The 21,248-nt window shown below is 36.7% G+C and overlaps 1 protein-coding gene across 3 annotated transcripts in view; it reads right to left on the bottom strand.

Moving 5' to 3' along the window:
• Abca12 (ATP binding cassette subfamily A member 12) overlaps positions 1–21,248 on the bottom strand; it is a 176,700-nt gene that overhangs the window by 26,740 nt on the left and 128,712 nt on the right. For all 3 annotated transcript variants that reach the window (XM_087206152.1, XM_087206150.1, XM_087206151.1), the window contains 8 exons: positions 20,236–20,432; positions 19,309–19,469; positions 17,606–17,842; positions 17,127–17,277; positions 14,574–14,826; positions 13,901–13,987; positions 13,057–13,150; positions 940–1,073 (listed from right to left, as the gene is read on the bottom strand). In XM_087206152.1, the coding sequence (XP_087062278.1) occupies positions 940–1,073; positions 13,057–13,150; positions 13,901–13,987; positions 14,574–14,826; positions 17,127–17,277; positions 17,606–17,842; positions 19,309–19,469; positions 20,236–20,432 (1,314 nt within the window). The remainder of the gene's footprint in view (positions 1–939; positions 1,074–13,056; positions 13,151–13,900; positions 13,988–14,573; positions 14,827–17,126; positions 17,278–17,605; positions 17,843–19,308; positions 19,470–20,235; positions 20,433–21,248) is intronic.

The following is a 21,248-nucleotide window of genomic DNA, read 5'->3' as shown; positions in this document are numbered from 1 at the left end:
AAATTCCCAGCCCCAAAAGTTGATTTTTTAAAATCCAAGTAGTAATTTTAAGAGTAGATGTCCACCAAATAGGGTCAGTTTAACTAAGTAATGGTGTAGAATAATCTTCTTGTGACTATAATTCTAAATGTGATGCCATAGCACTATAGTTTTTGACATGCAAATAACAGTAGTATATTAGTCAATTTTTAAAAATGTAAGTTTTAGAACAGTTTATAATAAACTGATCTTTAATGAATTATTTCATTATAAAATTAAAATATATAAGATAAAATATTTATTTGATTATAATTCCCATATTTACCAAAAATATTTACATTTACACCTGCCACTAGAAACTTTCTGGAAGGATATATACCAAAATATTAACAGTGGTTATATCTGAATGTAGATTTTTTTTTGCTTATCTGTAGATTTAGGTAATTTTACAGGGAGTGTTAATCATTTTTGGGTATTGAATAATAAAGGAGGAAAGTTATGGAGAAAAGAAAAAAATGATAGGGATTGCAAGCTCATAAACTTTACATCCATGACAAATGATCAGGTGGGTAAAGTTCATGGCCTTGCTACACATGGGAACATTTTGTCCACTCACAAACATACTCTCAAGTTTTGAGGTGTTCTTGTTGAAACTAAGGTCAATTTTCATTAAAGGTCATGCTTTAAAATTCTGAGTAAATACAATCCAATCAATAATTTCTTTTTTGCTTCAAAAAATGTACAAATTTGACAACATATTTTTGAGTCTTAAAAAAGCTTATTAATTTGTTCAAATGAATCTTAATTTAGTCATTATTTAAATTTCAATCCATGAGACTGTTTAGGCAAAACTAAGAATTTAACTCCATAAATAACAATTTGCACTCTGCCTCAAGTTTAGCGGCCAGTTACCATTAAAATAAGAAAGCAATTAAATATGCTACAAAAGGACTGTTTTACCTTTTTTGGGAAAATTTATTGGCAGTTGATATCAGATAATTTTCCATGTGGCGCCCAGTAACAGTAAGATTATAAATCACTTGGGAAGAATAGGTTCTTCTATGAGGTGGTGAATAATTAAACTTAGGACATTCCTGGAAAATGATAAATAAAATTAAAAATTAAGTTTTCTCTGGCCTATACTGAACAAATTAAATAGATAATGACAAAGAGCTTCAGCCTAATGATTTGTCTGTTACTACAGATGGTAGAATATAAAACTATCCTTTGATTTTGAAAAAGAAGTCATAGTGGCTATTGCCAAGAAATTAAAATAAATAGTTATTGTATATGTAGAGCATATACATGTGCTTAGGGCTCACAGCCAAAAAGAATACAAGTTAATAAACATGTGATCCTTCTTTCAATGCACTGAAATGAAAATATTTTTGAAGAATAACATTAAACATTAAGTTGACTCAAAGTTCCCCCAGTAATTTACCGAGAAAGAAAAAATGTTTGCCCTAAATTAAAAAGACAACATGATCAAACATAGCTTCTCACAGAGAGACAGCTGTGGATGTAAAGATCACGACACATAACTTTTAGATACCTAATTTAGGAGTAAGAACCTAGTTAAATATATTATCTTATATATATGTACATATGTTATATATATATAAATCTTTTAGTTTGTAATAATTTTAGAATTATAGAAGAGAATACAAGTTGTAAAGAGAGTGCAGAGAGTTCCTATGCATCCCTTGGCCACTTCCCCCACTGTGAACATTTTACATTACCATGTACATTCATTTTGAGCTTGTTTTAAAACACTTATTGTTATGCCATAGCGTTCTGAACTTCATCACAACTTACTTGTCACTGCCATGGTATTTAGGTTTGGAAAAATCTGGCATTGTCCAATTTTCCCTTTCATCATCCTTTCAAACTGTGCCCCAGGGCCAGAGGCTAGCACCACATGAACCTGAAGCTGCACATTTCTCTGAAAGGTCAGTGCTGGGTTTAATCTTACATCAAATTGTATCAATTTGAAGATCATGCTCCAGAATGGCACCAATTTCACAATCGAAGGAAGACACCCTTATGTCTACATTGCATTTTAAACTTAAGTTTTATTAAATTATACTATACACATATTGTAAGCATACTGCTTCATGAATTTTGGCAAACTGAACACACTCCAGTTATCAACCAAGTCAGAAGACAGAACAATACCAGTTCTCCAGAATCCCCTCATCACTCTCAAAGGAGTGGACACAGATTAGTTTTGCCTGTTTTTATACTTAATATACATGGGAAAATATAGTAAGTTCTATCTTGTGTGTGGCTTTTTTCATTCATTATTATGAGAACCTTCATATGACTTATAGTTGTAGATAGACTATTTTTGTTTTGCAGTATGTTGTATTCCATTGTGGAAATATGTCACATTTCATTTATCTGTTCTGTGGTTGTTAGGCATTTGAGTAATATTACAGTAGTTTTGTTATGAATATCCAGAGATACCTTTGTCTCTTGGTGAATCTACTCACAATTCTGATGGGTATACAATAAGAATAGGATTCCAGGACCTATAGTATATGCATATTTTCAGCACTACTATATATATCTAACAGTTTAAGAATTGTTTGCACCATATTGAATTCCCATCAGCAAAAAATGAGAGGTTTTTCTCCTTAAATTCTTTTATTGGTACATTTTAGGTATACAATACATTTACATTTATTATTGGGAACTTGTACCTTTACATGGCGTACCTTGGTTTTTATTTTTTTCCCTACTCCCCTGCCCACCCTTTGACTCCTCCACCCCTCCCTATTTACAAAGACTTTGCTTCCATTTTTTCCTTTTCTCATATTTTTTGCTTTCCCCAACCCCTCGCACTTCCCTTACCATTTTGGACCTTTTCTTCCTATTTCACATTATCGATTATTCATTTTGATCCTTATTTACACTTTCAGTTTCTCATACCAGAGAAACTATTTGGTATTTACACATGTGTGTCTTATTTATTTCACTTAAGAGTATGTCCTCAATGAGAATCATTTAGCTATAAATGTCTCCAGTTTGTCGCTCTTTTTTTCTTTTTTTGTATTAAATTCTTTTATTGGTACATTGTAGGTATACAACACAATTACATTTCTCATTGGGAATTGTACCTTTATATAATGCATCTTGGTTCTTATTTTATCCCCATTCCTAGCCCTCCCTTCACGCCCTCCACCATTCCCTATTTACAAAGAATTTATTTCCATTTTTTTCCATTTCTCATCATTTTTTCCTTTCCCTTCTTTCCTTTCCCCTGTGTCTCCCACTACCCCTACCCCTTTGGACCTTTTCTTCCTATTTTACATTATCGATTATTCATTCTAATCCTTGTACATTTTAGGTATACAATATAATGACATTCATCATTGGAAATTTGCAGCTTTACATAGTCTCTCTTGGTTCTTATTTTTCACCCTTGCCCAGCCCTACCTTCAACCCCTCCAGTCCTCCCTATTTACAAAGATTTTGTTCCTATTTTTCCATTTTCTCATATTAATCCCATTTCCTTCTATCCTTTCCCCTAGCCCTCCCACTTCCTTCCCCTTTGCCCCTTTTCTTCCTATTTCACATTACCTATTATACATTTAGTCCTTATTTACACTTTCAGTTTCTCACACCAGAGAAACTATTCGGTATTTACACATGTGTGTCCTATTTATCTCACTTAAGAGTATCGCCTCAATGTGCATCCACTTAGCTATAAATGTCTCTAATTACTCATTTTTTATGGCTGAGTAGTACTCCATTTTATAAAAAAAACACATTTTCTTCATCCAGTCTCCAGTTGATGGGCATTTGGGCTGTTTCCAAGTTTTAGCTATTACAAACTGTGCTGCTATGAACATGGGTGCACATATATCACTGTGGTATGATTCTTTTAATTCTTTGGGGAAGATCCCTAGCAGTGGAATAGCTGAGTCAAATGGGATTTCCAGTCCTAGTTTTTTGAGGTATCTCCATACTGATTTCCACAGTGGTTGCACCAGTCTACACTCCCATCAGCAGTGGAGCAGGGTTCCTCTTTCCCCACAGCCTCGCCAGCATTTGTTATTGGTTGATTTCATGATAGCAGCCATTTTTTTGGAGTGAAGTGGAATCTCAGTGTTGTTTTCATTTGCATCTCTCGAATGACCAGTGATGTTGAACATTTTTTCATGTATTTATTTGCTATTTCTACTTCTTTGTCTGAGAAATGTCTGTTCATTTCAGATGCCCATTTTTAGATTAGGTCTTTAAATTTGGGAACTCTGATCTTTTTAAGTTCTTTATAGATTCTAGATAGTAGACCTTTGTCTGAGGAAGAGCAGGTGAAGATTTTTTTCCCACATTGTGGGTTGTCTCTTCACACTGCTGGTGGTTTCTCTTGCTGTGCAGAAGCCTTTTAATAAGAAGAGATCCCATTTGTTGATTGTTTGTGCTAGTTCACGGGCAACTGAGGTTGTGTTCATAAAATCTTTTCCTACACCGATGTCTTCAAGGGTTCTACCTAACCTCTGTTCCAACTGGTTCAGAGTTTCTATTTTAATATTTAGATCTTTAATCCATTTTGATTTTAGTTTAGTGCACGGTGAGAGATACAGGTCTAGTTTTAATCTTTGGCAAGTTGAAGCCCAATTTTTCCAGCACCATGTATTAAAGAGGCTATCTTTCCTCCACTGAGGGTGTTTGGCTCCTTTGTCGAAGATGAGATGGCTGAGTGTGTCTGGCGTTGTTTCTGTATCTTCTAATCTGTTCCACTGGTCCTCAAGTCTGTTTTTTTGCCAGTACCATACTGTTTTTATCACAGTAGCTTTGTAGTAGAGTTGCAGGTTGGGGATTGTGATACCCCCTGCCATGTCTCTGTTACCTAGAATTGCTTTTGATATTCTGGATCTCTTCTTGTTCCAAATGAATTTTTGGATTGTTTTCTCAAGGTCTATGAAGTATGCTGCTGGGATCTCAATTGGAATTGCATTAAATCTATATAGCAGTTTTGGAAGTATGGCCATTCTCACTATATTAATCCTTCCTACCCAGGAGCAGGGGATGTCTGTCCATTTTCTGATATCATCTTCAATCTCTCTTTTCAGAGGGCCATAGTTTTCAGAGAAGAGGTCTTTGATTTCTTTTGTTAGGATGATTCCTAGGTATTTTAGTTTTTTGGATGCTATTGTGAAAGGAATTATTTGCCCTATTTCTCTCTCAGTGAGTCTGTCATTGGTGTGGACGAAAGCTATTGATTTTTGTGTGTTGACCTTGTAACTAGCTACTTGACTGAATTTGGTTATTAAGTCTAGAAGACTTTCAGTGGAGTTCTTGGGGTCTTCTATATAGAGTATCATGTCATCTGCAAATAATGACAATTTGACTTCTTCATTACCTATCTTTATTCCTTTTATTTCTTTCTCTTGTCTAATTGCTGTGGCTAATGTTTCCAGAACTATATTGAACAAGAGTGGTGATAGTGGACATCCTTGTCTTGTTCCTGATTTGAGTGTGAGGGATTTCAGTTTTTGACCATTTAGTATGATATTGGCTGTTGGTTTTTCATAGATGGCTTCTATCAGTTTGAGGTAGAGCATGGATTCCAATATTTTGTAGGGTTTTTATCCTAAATGCATGTTGGATTTTGTCAAATGCTTTTTCTGCATCTATGGAGATAATCATATGGTTTTTGTCCTTGGCTCTATTGATATAGTGTATTACATTAATTGATTTTCGCATATTGAACCATCCCTGCATCCCTGGGATGAATCCCACTTGATCAGGGTTTATGATCTTCTTGATGATCTTCTGCATTCTGTTTGCCATTATCTTATTAAGGATTTTTTCATCTATGTTCATTAGTGAGATTGGCCTATAGTTCTCTTTTTTGGTTGGGTCTTTCTCTGCTTTGGGGATCAAGGTGATGCTTGCTTCCAGGAATGAATTTGGGAGTATTGCTTCCCTTTCAATGTCATTGAAGAGTTTAAACAGTAGTGGCAGCAGTTCCTCTCTAAATGTCTTGTAGAATTCAGCAGTGAAGCCATCAGGGCCTGGGCTTTTTTTAGTTGATAAATTTTTAATTACATTTTCAATTTCATTGGTTGATATTGGGTTGTTCAGAATTTTTAGGTCTTCTTCGTTCAACTTTGGTAATTCATATATATCTAGGAGTCTGTCCATTTCTTCTGTGTTGTCCATCTTATTGGTGTGTAGGTTTTGGAAGTAGGTATTGATGATCCTCTGGATTTCTGCTGGGTCTGTTGTCATTTCACCCTTTACATTCCTCATTGCATGGATTTGGGCCTTTTCTTTCCTTTTTCTGAGAAGGTTGGCTAAAGGTTTGTCAATTTTGTTGATTCTTTCGAAGAACCAACTCTTGGCTTCTCTGATTTTTTGTATTGTTCTCTTAGTCTCCATTGCATTGATTTCTCCTCTGATCTTTATAATTTCCTCCCTTGTATGAGCTCTGGGGTTGTCCTGCTCTTCTTTTGCTAGAAGCTTGAGGTGCAGCATCAGGTTGTTTAATTGGGCTCATTCTGTTTTCCTAATATGCATATTCACTGCTATGAATTTCCCTCGTAAGACTGCTTTCATTGTGTCCCATAGATTCCGATATGTTGTATTGTCATTGTCATTTAATTGAAGGAACTGTCTGATTTCTTCTTTAATTTCCTCTGTGACCCATTGGATATTCAGAAGTGTGTTGTTCAATTTCCATGTGTTTATGAAATTTTTTGAGCTTCTTTTGCTATGGATCTCCAATTTCATCGCACTATGGTCTGATAATATGCAGGGGATAACTTCAATTCCTTTGCACTTACTTAAACATGTTCTATGTGTGACTATGTGGTCTATTTTGGAGAATGACCCATGTGCAGCTGAGAAGAATGTGTATTCTGATTTTGTGGGGTGGAAGACTCTGTAAACATCTGTTAAGTTCATTTGTTCAAGAGTTCGATTGAGTTCTAGTATTTCATTACTTATTTTTAGTCTAGTTGATCTATCTATTTGTGACAGTGGGGTGTTGAGGTCCCCCACTACAATTGTATTAGTGCATGTGTGACTTTTCATGTCCGTTCGTATTTGTTTTATATAGTTGGGTGCACTAGTGTTTGGTGCATAGATATTTATGATTGTCATCTCTTCCTCTTGGATTCTTCCCTTTACAAGGATGTAGTGTCCTTTTTCATCTCTCTTAATCAGTGTTGGTTTGAAATCTACTTGATCTGCCAAGAGGATAGCTACTCCTGCTTTTTTTCGGGTTCCTGTTGCATGAAGTATTGTTTTCCACCCTTTAACTTTCAATCTATGAGTTTCCTTTTGAATTGTGTTTCTTGTGTGCAGCATATTGTTGGATTTTGCTTCTTGACCCATTGTGCCAGTCTATTTTTTTTGATTGGTGAATTGAGACCATTAACTTTGATGGTTATAACTGAAATGTATTGAGTTGTCATTGCCATGACTTTTTCTTTTTGTTGGGTTCTCCCCCTTTACATGTAATTTCTTGTCATGCCAGATGGGTTCATTCTGCTTTGCTTCCTGGGGTTGTGATCCTCAATGTCTGTTCCTAGGCTATTGTGTAAAATTCTTTGGAGTGCTGGTTTGGTATTCACAAAGTTCCTAAGGTGCTCTTTGTCATGAAAGTATCTTATTTCTCCATCCATTTTGAAAGATAGTTTTGCAGGGTGCATCAATCTGGGTTGGAGGTTGTTTTCTTTTAGGGCTTGAAATATGTCACTCCAAGCTCTTCTTGCCTTGATGGTTTGTGTTGAGAAGTCTGCTGTGATTCTGATGGGCTTTCCTTTGTATGTGATTTGGTGCTTTTCTCTGACTGCTTGGAGAACTTTGTTCTTCTGTTGTGTTTCTGGAATCTTAACAATTATATGCCTATGTGTAGATTTTTTTTGATCAAGTCTATTTGGAGTCCTATATGCCTCACTTATCTGTATGTCAAGCTCTTTTCCCCTGCTTGGGAAGTTTTCTGCCATTATTTCTGTGAAGAGATTTTTTATGTCATCTGCACTCTCTCCTGTTTCTTCATTGAGTCCAATCAGTCTTATGTTATTCTTTTTTGCATCATCTAGCAGCTGCTGGATTGATTTCTCATGTTCCCTTAGAATTTTGAAGGAATTTTTCTTTTCCTGGTCACTAATTGCAATCTTATCTTCTATATCTGAAATTCTGTCCTCACACTGGCTTATTCTGCTGTGTAGACTTTCAATGGAGTTTTTCATGTCCTGGAAATCTATTTGCATCTGTTTTATGGATTCCATTTGTTTCTTATGTTGGGATTCCATCATGTTCCTCAGCTCTTCTCTAAATTTATTAATCATGTCTTGCACTAAGGACACATTTTCTCCTGTTATCTGAGAAATTACTTCTGATTTCATTTTTTCCAGATCCCCTTTTCTTGCCAGTTCAGTGGGTCCAGGTGGTTGAGTATCAGATTGTTCCATCTCCTTTCCCTTTGGGGTTGCTGTAGGTGATCTGGAAGTCTGGTTTTGAGACTTATTTACATGTTTTCTCATTTCAACTGGGGCGGGGGGCTTTTAGCACCTGCCCGGATTACCTCTTCTGAGGTGGGTGAGGTGGGACAGGGGCTGGGAGCAGCGGTAGGGATGGTGACCCAAAAGCCCTTTCCTTTGGGCTGGGAGCAGCCAGAGGGATGTTGGCCAGGAAACCCCTTCCTCTGGACCAGGAGCTGTGGGATGGTGGCTCAGAAGCCCCTCTTTCTGGGCTTGGAGAGATGGGAGGTATGGTGGCCCAGAAGCCCCTTCCTTTGGGCCAGGAGCAGCAGGACAGAAGGTGGCCCAAAAGCCCTTTCCTCTGGGCTGGGAGCAGTGGGAGGGATGGTGACTGGGAAGCCCCTTCCTCTGGACCAGGAGCAGTGGGACGATGGCTCAGAAGCCCCTACCTCTGGGCTGGGAACAGTGGGACTCAGTACCTTGGTCTGGTGGTCTGGTGGTCTGGTGTCTTCTGTGCCTTTGTAGTATGGAATCAGGTGGCTGCCTGTCTGCAGTGGGGTGATTCAGTGTCTTCTGCGTGACTCAGGACCTCGGTAGAGTGTGCACAGACCTGCCTGTCTGCAGTGGACTGATTCGGTGTATTCTAGGCAACTGGGGACCTCGGTAGGGCGTGGGCAAACCTGCCTTTCTGCAGGAGGCTGGTTCGGCCGGCATGTTCTGTGGGACTGGGGACCTCGGTAGGGTGTGGGCAGATCTGCCTGTCTGCATCGAGGTGATTCGGCGTCTTCCACGTGACTCAGGACCTCGGTAGGGCGTGCACAGACCTGCCTGTCTGTAGCGGGCTGATTTGGCGTGTTCTGCAGGACTGGGGACCTCGGCAGGGTGTGGGCAGACCTGCCTGTCTGCAGCGGGGTGATTTGGCCTCCAGTTTGTCATTCTTTATGGCAGAGTAGTACTCCATTTTATTAAAAACAAAACCCCACATCTTAATTATCCAGTCTCCAGTTGATGGGCACTTTGGCTGTTTCCAAGCTTTAGCTATTATAGACTGTGCTGCTATAAACATGGGTGTGCATATATCGCTGTGGTATGATTCTTTTAATTCTTTGGGGAAGATACCCAACAGAGGAATAGATGGGTCAAATTGGACCTCTAACACTAGTTTTTTTAGGTATCTCCATATTGATTTCCACAGTGGTTGCACCAGTCTGCACTCTCACCAACAATAGAGAAGGGTTCCTTTCTCCCTACAACCCCACCAACGTTTGTCATTGGTTGATTTCATGATAGCAGCCATTCTTTTTGGTGTAAGGTGAAATCTCAGTGTTGTTTTCATCTGCATCACTTGAATGAACAATGATGTTGAATATTTTTTCATGTGTTTATTTTCTGCTTTTACTTCTTTGTCTGAAAAATTTCTGTACATTTCAGATGCCCATTTTTGAATTGGGTTTTTTAATTTGGGTGGTCTGATTTTTTAAAGTTCTTTATTATAGATAGTAGACCTTTGTCTGAGGTACAGCTGGTACAAAATTTTTCCCACGTTGTAGGTTGTCTCTTAGTTCTGTTGGTAGTTTCAGTGCAGAAGCTTTTTAGTAAGATGAGATACCAGTTGTTGATTGTTTCCTGTGCTAGTTCCCATGCTATTAAGGTTTTGTTCATAAAGTCTTTTCTTATGCCAATGTCTTCAAGAGTTCTACCTAACTTATCTTCCAGTAAGATTAGTGTTTCTGTTTTAATATTTAGATCTTCAATTCACTTCAATCTAAGTTTAGTGCATGATAATAGATATGGGTCTAGTTTTAATCTTTGGCAGGTTGAAATCCAGTTTTTCCAACACCATTTATTAAAGAGGTTATCTTTCCTCCAGTGAGGATGGTTGACTGCTTTGTCAAAGAGGAGGTAGCTGAGTATGTCTGGAGTTGTTTCTGTATCTTCTAATCTATTCCACTGATCCTTGTGTCTGTTTCTTTGCCAATACCATGCTGGTTTTATTACAGTAGCCTTGTAGTATAGTTTCAAGATGGGGATTGTGATGCCCTCTGTCATGTCTCTGTTGCCTAGAACTGCTTTTGCTATTCTAGGTCTCTTCTGGTTCCAAATGAATTTTTGGATTGTTTTCTCTAGTTCTGTGAAATATATTGTTGGGATTTCAATTGCCATTGCATTAAATCTATATAGCAGTTTTGAAAGTTTGGCTGTTTTCACTATATTGGTTCTTCCTATCCAGGAGCAAAGAATGTCTTTCCATTTCCTTATATACTCTTTGATCTCTTTTTTCAGAGTGCTGTAGTTTTCATTGTAGAGGTCTTTTGCTTCCTGTTTTAGACTTATTCCTAGATATTTCATTTTTTTGGATGATATTGTGAAAGGAATTGTTTCCCTAATTTCTCTCTCAGTGAATCTGTTATTTGCGTACAAGAAGGATATTGATTTTTTTTGCTTAAATTCTTTTATTGCCACATTTTAGGTATACAGTATTTTTACATTTATCATTGAGTGCTTGTACCTGTACAATTTTTGAGTGTTGACCTTGTATCCAGCTACTCAATTGAATCTGTCAGTTAAGTCTAGAAGTCTTTTGGTGGAATTTATTGGGTCTTCTGTGTAGAGTATCATATCTTCAGCAAACATTGACAGTTTAACTTCTTCCTTTCCTATCTTTATTCCTTTTATTTCTTTTTCTTCTTTAATTGCTGTGGCTAATGTTTCCAGAACTATATTTTACAGGAGTGGTGATAGTGTACATCCTTGTCTTGTTCCTGATTTTAGTGTGAAAGTTTTCAGTTTTTGACCATTTAGTATGACATTGGCTATTCGTTTTTCATAAATAGCCTTAATTAGGTTGAGATAAAGACCTTCTATTCCAATTTTTTGTAGGGTTTTTATCATGAATGGGTGTTGGATTTTGTCAAATGCAAAAAATGAGAGTTCTGACTGCTGCACATCTTAGCCACAATTGAAATTTTCTTTCTTCTTTTTAGTCATTCTGATGAGTGTGGCAAGGCATTACTTTGTGGCTTTAATTTGTATTTCCTTGATGACTACATTTCCGTATATTTATTGACCATTTGGATGTGCCCTTTGTGAAGTGTTTATGTATTTTGGTAATTTTTCTATTGGGTTATCTGTGTTTTTCTTGTTGATTTGCTGGAGTATTTTACAATAGTTGGTATTCTGAATATGAATCTTTTCTTGTATATTCTGACTATCATCTTCCACTTGTGGGTTTCCTTTTTACTCTATTAATAGTGTCTATCAATACATATATAATATAACTTTTTCTCTGAAAAACCTTTGGACTTTATCTATAGTCAGCATCTAATGGACAGAACATCACTTATGTAAAGTGACCCATTATTATTGAGCAGTTGGCAAAAAACTGACAAAATGGGCTGAAAAATTTAAACCTACCAGCTTTGGTAGATTAATAAAAATTATCTAGCTCCCAATTTTTTTTGTTTTTGTTTTTTTTTGAGTCAGGGTCTTGCTATGTAATCCAGCCTGGCCTTAAATTCACCATGTAGCCCAAACTGGGCTCAAACTTGCAGTCCTCCTGCATTGGGCTCCCAGTATTGGGATTATAGGAGTGCACCACCATGTCTGGCTTCATTTTAAAATACTTACTTGACTTTACTATTAACTATCAAAAATGCATAATGAATTTCAGAAATTAGCTAAATTAGATGAGAAATTAAAATACTCTGGGTACCAGCTAAAGCTAATGTTTAAATATTCAAGGATTTCAAAAGATCCTAGCTCTTATTCCTAGTAGCTGTCTTGCATGAGAGCATGAAATGTGGTTGCATTCGCTGAATATATTTTCAATCTAAAATATTGTATATGTTCAGGGTATAACCATATATCATTTTGAAGAAAATATTTCAAGAGTCCTCCTCCATGAGAAAGTAAATTGACAATATAGTGGCCCTTAGAAACTAATATTGATTTCTTTTCTTCAATAATCTATTAAACTATATCTCAAGTTTAAAAATTTGACCATAATAATTATACAAACTAATGTAGTACAGTGTTTTGATACATCTGTATATTGTATGGTGATCAAATCAGGAATCTAACTTCTCTACTGAATTTGTTTCTCCTAAGAGTTTAGCAACTTGATAAGGTTGGAAGACTAAGGTCTTTATTTATAGAATATAGACTAAGTGATGGATAATTTTTTCCGTTTCAAGAAATGATTTTTCCTGCAGGCTGGATGTTTTGCTTGGAGGCATAAGGAATTCCATTTTAGAATTACACATGACTGACCTCCCAACTGACCACTACAGTGACAGTCTCGCTGTATTTTCACATATGACAGTTATGGTCACATTTTGTCCTATGAAACATAGAGCTTTCCAGTTACAACTGAACTGACACCAAAAATTCATTTTCAGTTCATTTCCACAAAGAACATCATAGAATTACCTACCTTTGGATATTTGTCCTGAGTTCAATTTAAAACAGAGACCTGAAGTTCAAAGTTAATATTTTCAAGCTTTTCAGGTCCATATCTCTGAGCCACTAGGTTCCATATAATGAAATTATATTGACTCATTGGTAACCTGGATGGATCTTTCAAATTTTCATATTTATTCCTTTCTTTTTCCTACTTCACTGAAATTGAATTCCATTTTACCTGGACATTTTCTGAGCAGGAGCAAACACCAAAATTAGTGATAGGCTCTCCACTGGTGTTCCAGCTGTTCAGACTATTTTCCTTTAAACACCGTCTGCAAATAAAAATGGTATCAAAATCAAATGTTTCATACATGTGAACCCATGCACACATATGTGTTCTCATGTTTACACAGAAGTATTTAAGCAAGTACTTGGTATAAATTTTAGGTGTGTAGTCCTAGGTACAATTTACTGACTTTTTATAACTTGAATACACATTATACTACTATTTTCAAGAGATTTGACATTTTGCATTGGAGGATTGAAGAAGATCATTTATTGACTAGTGCTAACATTAAAGCTCACCGAATTGTCTTACAGTGATAGAACGAAGCTTTTTGTTCCCTTTATTCTCTTTGCTCTTTTCATCCTCTCTTCTGACAGAAAGCATAATAATACACCAAGATCAGGTTAAAAATGTTAGGTAATATCTTGAAAATTTGAACAAGCTTAGCATGAAGATAGGGGAACTGGAGTCAGAAAATAACTTTAGACAACTATCTTAGCCCCTAGGAACCCTAGTTACTTCATGTGTAAAATGGGATTAAAATTTTCTAGGTTTAATTGTTAAATATAAGTATGTATACAAAACAGCTGTGCAAACTATGAGGCATCTGATGTTTATTGTTACAGTATAACATAGCTAGGGAGGAAATGGAAGGAAATAGATAAGGTCTGTTAAACAGATTTCTATCAGGGTACTGATCTTTAGAGCCAAGTAATGTATACACGCCTGCACATCCACACACACATGCACAAACTGGAATGCTGAAAATGAAAGGAAAAGAGCAAGGACCACTTACGAATCACTGCTGTTCAGACAAATGTTGTCAATGCCAGGGAAGTCCCACATTGCTGAGACCAGAGGTTTTGTACTTGGGTCATAATTCCTGAAAAAGTAAAGGACACACTCAAATCCATTACCTTCACTAATCTCCTGTGATATTCACAAATGCTCACAAATAATTTGAAGAGATTAAATTTTGCTGTCTACAGGACTTTTCTTAAAAATTTAAGACTCAATTTCCAAGGAAAAAAGTATCACCAGGAAAAATGAGCACATGCTTTGTCATTGTATTTGTCACAATGTATTTGCTCTCCTTTATACATATCATGGTATATTATGGAGAATTCTGACATTGGTATTCAATATTCATCAGAGCAATAATACATTATTTGCTATATAATGCAAAAGATTCAGAAGTTACACAAAACCTGGCCTTCTTCATTAAAGTCTAGTCATTAAAATAAGTATCTACTATAACCTTATTATTAAATAAATGTAAAAATTCTTAAAAAGCCATTTTGGACCATAGAGATAACATATTGCAATAAATTAAACTGTTCCTTTAATAGGATCGATACTGTGGCTTCTGTGTTCTTTATTCTTTGGCATTCCAAGGGATTCAGATGGGTGCAACCACAATTCTGGAAGCATTTGGGGATCATTCTTTTGGTTAATAGAAGGAAACTCACGCATAGAAGGCTGTCTGTTCAGAGGCACCATAAAGAGAGGGGGAGATCTCGATCTCTGGGTAACTGTTGTTGGAAGCACGCAGTGTGCCAAGGCCCATGGCAGTGATCACAAAGACAATGGGAAGGACCACCTGTGCAATGAGTCCTTTCCAGTTCCTGCGGGTGTGGTGGAACCGCTTGATAAGAATGGCCACTATCTTCTTCAGCAACAGTCCAAAACCATCCAGCCGCTCTCCACTGGTCAGGACTTTGTCTGATTAAGAAAAAGATTTGATATGGTTCTAGGAAATCCTTTATTTTCCACCCCTCTTCTAGAAGTAGAACCCAGGGCGTCACACATGCTAGGTAAGTGTTCTACCTCTGAGCTACACTTCCAGCCTGGTTCTAGGAGAGCACAATAAATCTTGTAATAAAATTACTTCAGAAACTAATGATGGTATGGAAAGCTTATATTTTAAGTATTTGGATGGGGTGTTTAGCAATTCATTTGTCAGCCATGGTCTGAGCCTCAAATTGAGGACCATAATATCATCTCATACAGAGCTAGAAAAGGTGCTTTAAAAAATTATAATTTGCTAGGTATAAAATATTATCAAACCTATATATAGTAATTTTACAGGTAAAAGTTAGATACTGAGAATTTTATAAATGAACACTACCTCCAGACTCCAAGTCTCAATGTAAACTTTCGGTATGTATTACTAATTATGAATAATCAGGAAATAGTTTCTATGATGAGTCTGAATTTAAATAAGATAAATAGAAAATGAAACACCAATGTAGTCGAAGAACTCATTCGTATTATAAGTAACTTAGTGACTGTAAGTCTAATTGTTTCTAAATCTGACATGACATCCAATAAATTCACCCATATGTAGGAAAAGGGAATCCTTTCTTCCAAAGTACAATTGGAATGAACCACTTATTCATTCCATTCTCTCTAGAAACTTAGAATGATTATGGCCTTCTAACATTCCACTTTTACAAGCAGAGTCTCAAAAAGGACTCCCTGAAAAACTACTTATGTCTCTGCCCTCCTTGAAATGATTTTCAGGTAATGAAAAAATTCCATCCTTCTGAAAGTCAGGGCAGCTGTGGAGGCCATCACAGCTCTTGTGGTTAATAATTGCAATACCTCCCTCTAAAATTAGGTTCAAATATGGCATTCTCTCCAAAGACCTGCCACCAAGCATGCCTTCACACATGATAAGATGATGGTATTCATCAAGTCTGTGTATATTTTTAATTTTCCATCACAAACCACACAGCACAAAAATCATGATCTTCATTTAGCTGATAAGGAAAAATACAAAGCTGCTTAATTTAAAATGAATTCCAATTAAACAGAGTGAACAGGTTTAAATGCAAACTCATATCTCTGCAAAAGGGAATTGTGGAAGGAGCTGAATATGTTGGAGTTAATTAGTATGCTTTTCTGTTTCTTGAAAAATTGCATGTGGATGACTTACAGGTGTATCAAATGGAGTAAATGTGCTTTCTCAAAGATAATGTCAATGAGGGGAACATTTTGACTGATGAATAGTTTCAAATTATGAGACAAATGCAGAGGCAAATACATAGGATTTACTTCCTGAAGCAGATGACCACTTTCTAATCAAAGTCCTCAATTCTGTGAACTGTACAATTATATTCCTCAACAGATGATAAATGAGGAATGTGACAGAGGACAAATGAGCCTCAAGTTCCAGAATTATACAAACATCAGAGATTATCTTTTTTGAGCTTTAGAGACAGGCAAATGATTAATTAAAAGTTCTATTCCTAGAGATTTTTTCCAATTCAATCAAACTGTTGAAATGACTATTACATAATTTATATATCATTTTACTACATGTTCCTTAAGTAAATAGTATTTTTAGAGGTATAAATTAACTGTCAGAAAGAGACAGTGACCAAAAAGTTACTTTAAAAAGACCTAAACCTCTCAAAGTTGTGTCAAGAAACAGGGTTTGAGAACATGCTCTGTGTCAAGAACTGAGTGGAAAACCTATTGTTACAGATACTTAGCCATTAAGTCCAACTTAATCAATTCAGAGCCCTTCCCCCAAAAGGATTTCCTCATCCCCTGAGTGGTGCAGAGAAGGGGGAGGCTAAACATGTTTTCCAATAGGTACTGAGAAAGCTGATGATTACTTTTCTTTTCTTCTTTTCTCTTTCTTTGTTTTGATGGTTATTGTCTCATACAGGCAACTTTGTTTGTTGTTGGACAGCACAAGCTATAAGAAGAATCTTAACTTGTTCAGCATAAATCTGAAACTGTTGTAAGTTACATTTTGAAAATCATTTCTGGTGAGTAGAAGGGATACTTATCATTACCCTGTCAAGGTTATCCTTTCACACTCTTCAAAGTACTTTTGAAATAGAGAATTCAATTTTTTAATTAATATTTTGCATTTTAAAAGGACACTTCTCTTTCTTTAGTTTTGAAAATTTAAAACAAAACTTTAAAGTTAGATTTTTAAAAATTTCCTGTGATTTCCTCTTTTATGCCATTTATGGGATATAAGCAAAATATCTCAATTAGATTTATACCATCTCTGTCTGTGAAGTTGCTACTGCTCACGGATAAGTCATCAGGAGTTGAGATGCCCTTGGTACTGGAATTCCCAATTTTCCGTTGTGTTAAGTGCTCAAGACTCATACCACCATTTTTTTGCGACTCTTTGGTTAAGTTCAGAAAGACCTAGAAAGAGAACCATATCATGTCATTAAAATAAAAGTGCAAATCTCTTCTAATTTCTAAGCTTAATTTTGATTTTGAATTTTTATCACATTTTGAGACAAGCCTCTTGACTTCAAGAGCATATTTTCTTATGTAAAAGATTAGGGTACTCTTATTGGGCTAACATCTTATTCTCAGAATCAGTCTTCCATAAGAACAGTACTGAGATAATTTTTAGGGTTTTCTGATTTGTGAAGTATTTACTTATTTAAAAATATTTCTTTCCTTTTAAAAAATGTTGCACATAATTAATATCCACTTTACCAACTGAAGAAATGACCACACATACCTCTTCGACAGTGGTGTCTGAAATGCCATAGCACCCTATGTTGAGGTCACCCATGCCCTGGTCCAGTGCTCTTAGAAGTGACAGATAGGCTCCCGAAACTTTGGTACTAAATGGAGGAAGCACATAAACAAGCTCTCCTCCAATGTCCTCCTTGAGGTAGGCTTCAGGAAGGTGGGATCTGATCATTGCTGTCACGGCCACTGTGTCACATGTTGTACTTGTATCTAGACTTGGAGTCTAGAGACAAAAACAGAAGTTGACCATTCTCCTCTGTATACTATAGGGGCGAAGGGCCTCAATCAGAAAGTCAGGCCTTCTTGTCGGTTCATTCCAGGCCTGAGTCAGATCACACATCACTCCTCCAGTGCCTCCGTGTCTCAGTTGGGAACCCTATAGCTGTCTACAAGTCACCATTTACCAGCCACACTCTCCCACCCCACTTTGTCCCTTCTCCAACCTAATGGTCCACTCTTTTTCCTCTCCCTTGCACTATTCCAGTCTCTTTTTCTGTTGCTAAAGTGATTAAGGTTTAGGTATACATCATTCTCAGATTCTCTGTAATTGCTCTTCCTTTGCCCCAGATACAGCAACATGACCCTTTTCTCTCAAGCTCCAACTCAGAGTTCAACTGTCACTTTCTCTGGAGCCCCATCTCTTATGTTTAAAAAATTACATCACCCAGAATTTCCTCTTTCCCCTCTCCGGGTTTATTTCTCTCCATATCAATAGAAATAAAGACAATAAGTAATATACTAATTAATAAGTTACTCACTGACTATATGAATGTGAATCTCTCACACTCCATCAGAATATAAACTGTATGAGGCCAGAGATTTTAATTTAATCAGATCATGGATATAACCCCAATGTCTAGGATAGTACTTGGATACATGATAAGGCATAATATGCCCCTAACAAATGTATTTTTGAATGATTAATAAATGGAATAATGATTAACTTTTTATATAATAGAAGTCAAATCGGGATGATGTCAACATAAAATAAATGGTGGTAGTCATAACCTGCCTATTAGCATATGCATGTTGCACAGTGTTGTCAAACCATATGCCCTGGTAGGTGGTACAGAGATCTTTAATTAGCATTACTGTCCTTCAAAAGTTGTAAATGTTCTGTTGACCTAAGTTATAGTCTGTGCTTGAGTTCTTCACACTTTTCCAGAAAATGAATACATGACTTCATATTATCTTTATTTATTTTTGATAAGCTAGAAAATTTAAATCTAGCTTTACATGCTGAAATATTAGGGAAACTAACAGGGCAACCTTCCATCAGTAATATTAAGATGGAGATCACTGTTCACCGGCTAGAGATGGCCAACCTTTTAGAGCTTTCAAAGTTACAGCCTGCTGCAGCACACATACCATAGGTTTGCCACCACTGATACATTTTGGTTCTTCACATGCAATCCCCAGACAAGTAGCCTCTACATCATCTGTGAACTTGTTAGGAATTTAGTAAATTCCCCAACCCAGACTACTGAATCAGACATTCTTGGGGTTGGACTAGGAATCTGGGGGTTTTACCCAAGACCTTCAGTATTCTGATGTTCAAGTTTGAGCACTATCAAGCTGGTATATTAGTAAATTTAAGCAATGAATAAAGTTGGAGAGAGTCTGCTCTGTTCCTTATAAAAAATTAACTTCTAAGCCCACAATGAGGTATGTTTTTTTTCTGCTACTGACCTTCTTCTTAGTGAGTGTGAGGTGATACCCATCTCCAAATGCTTCCTTGAGGTAAAATGGCGACCCACAGCATCGGAGCCCACCCTGCTCCAGGAAGGCAATACGGTCACTCAGCACTTCAGCCTCGTCCAAGTGGTGAGTGGACAGAATGATTGTTCTGGCTTGAAAAGACAGTCAAGAAAACAGAGAATAAAAAATAAAGACAGACTTCCAAAGATAACACAGAGTTTGCAAAAGTATAGCCTGTGATATATGAGAAGAGTCATGTTTATGAGCTAACTAAAAACTCGAGCAGGAGGAAATTTCAAAATGATCAGAAGAGGTGTTCTTAAATATTTGGTGGTGTTTTCACACAAATTGGCAGCAAATAAGCGTTTATTATGCTGTGTAGCTAATGTCCATCATGTGTTCTGTAGGCATGGGCCACACTTCCTAATCTCTCAGGGTTTTGCTAAATTTCCTTCATTTCACATCATCTTCCTCTTTTTTCCTAAACTTCACCATGAAAAAGTGATAATTTTAAAGGCTTTTTGAATATTCCTCTCTGATTAATCCACTCCAGTCTGATTACTCCTTTGCTTCACATCCTGTTAGCACTTATTTAGTCTGTTTACAGTTTATTTTCATTTGTGTATGTTTGGTGTCTCTAATTAGATTCCAAGCTCCTCCAGGCAGACTTTGGAACTTCTGCTGGGTTTACATGCTCTCAAAAAGGCCAGTTAAGAGCCCAACTCACAGTGGGCACTAGATAGATATTAACTAATTGACCCAGAAATTTAGCTGAGAGAAGAGAAATATTGGGAAAAGAGTCCATCTTAGACATGTAAAGGATATTAAAACCAGAAAAAGGCTTCTTCTTGCTTTTGTGTATCACAGAGGGCAAAGTGATGACTGTTGAATGGAGAAGCTGTGAGAATGCACTCATACCAGTTTTGTTCTTGGATATTACATCCCATATACTTCGGCGTGAACATGGGTCAACTCCAGTGGATGGTTCATCCAAAATCACAACCCTTGATCCACCAATAAGAGCAATGGAGATAGATAATTTCCTCTTCATTCCTCCTGACAGTGTTCCAACTCTCTTATGCCGATGGGTATACAGTCCAGTTTCTTTTAAAGTCCTTCAAAAACAGTGCAAGGTAGTTATTTTTTCTAGAGTCTATTTGAGTACTAGAAAAGCACAATAAATATACTAAAGGACAGATACATTTGCTAAACAACTATCATGTACTCATTCAGGTACAATAAACTTGAGAATTCAAAATAGTTTTCTACTGTTTATTATCCACTCGGAGGTACTAAAATTGATACTTTAAAAGAAAAACACAAAGGGAATATGTAGGCCATTCATTTGGTAAGTACTTAGAGTATCTACTCATTTTGTACCAATTTTTTTTTTTTTTGGTTACTGGGGATCGAACTCAGAACCTTGTGCTTGCAAGGTAAGTGGCAGCACCACTGAGCTAAATCCCCGGTCCACCAGATCACTTTTTAGGTGCTAGAGGAAAGCAGTGGGCAGATAAAAATTCCTACCCATAAGATTATTTTCCAGTATGTGTGAGTGTCAAGAAGGATGTGGAGGAAAATCCAGTTGATAAATATAAGCAAGTTTATAATATGATAAGTGCAATACAAGATTTTTTAAAAAGCAGATTATGTGCGGTAAAGCATGCCAGGGTCATGTTATTTTAGGCATCTATTTTATGTAAGGGAATCACTATGAGAAGGTAAGATTGGCGCAGAGACCAGAAAAGTGGTTATTTGACCAAGACTAATTCCAATGGCTGACTGGAGAAGGGAGCTGCAGGTTGAAGGAAGAGTAAATAGAAAGCCCTGAGGATGGAGCAGGCTGAGCATAGTCAAATGTACAACTAGGCCAGTGCACCCAGAGTAGAGTGAACAGTAAGAAAGTGGACAGAAAAGGCATTAGAGGTAAA

Source organism: Heterocephalus glaber, unplaced genomic scaffold, assembly GCF_053883595.1.
Source record: "Heterocephalus glaber isolate CG9 unplaced genomic scaffold, H.glaber_assembly_v1.0 deba00000621, whole genome shotgun sequence".
NCBI classification, from domain to species: Eukaryota; Metazoa; Chordata; class Mammalia; order Rodentia; family Bathyergidae; genus Heterocephalus; species Heterocephalus glaber.
The sequence above is the reverse complement of the archived record's forward strand: the minus strand, read 5'-3'. Positions and strand labels throughout refer to the sequence as shown.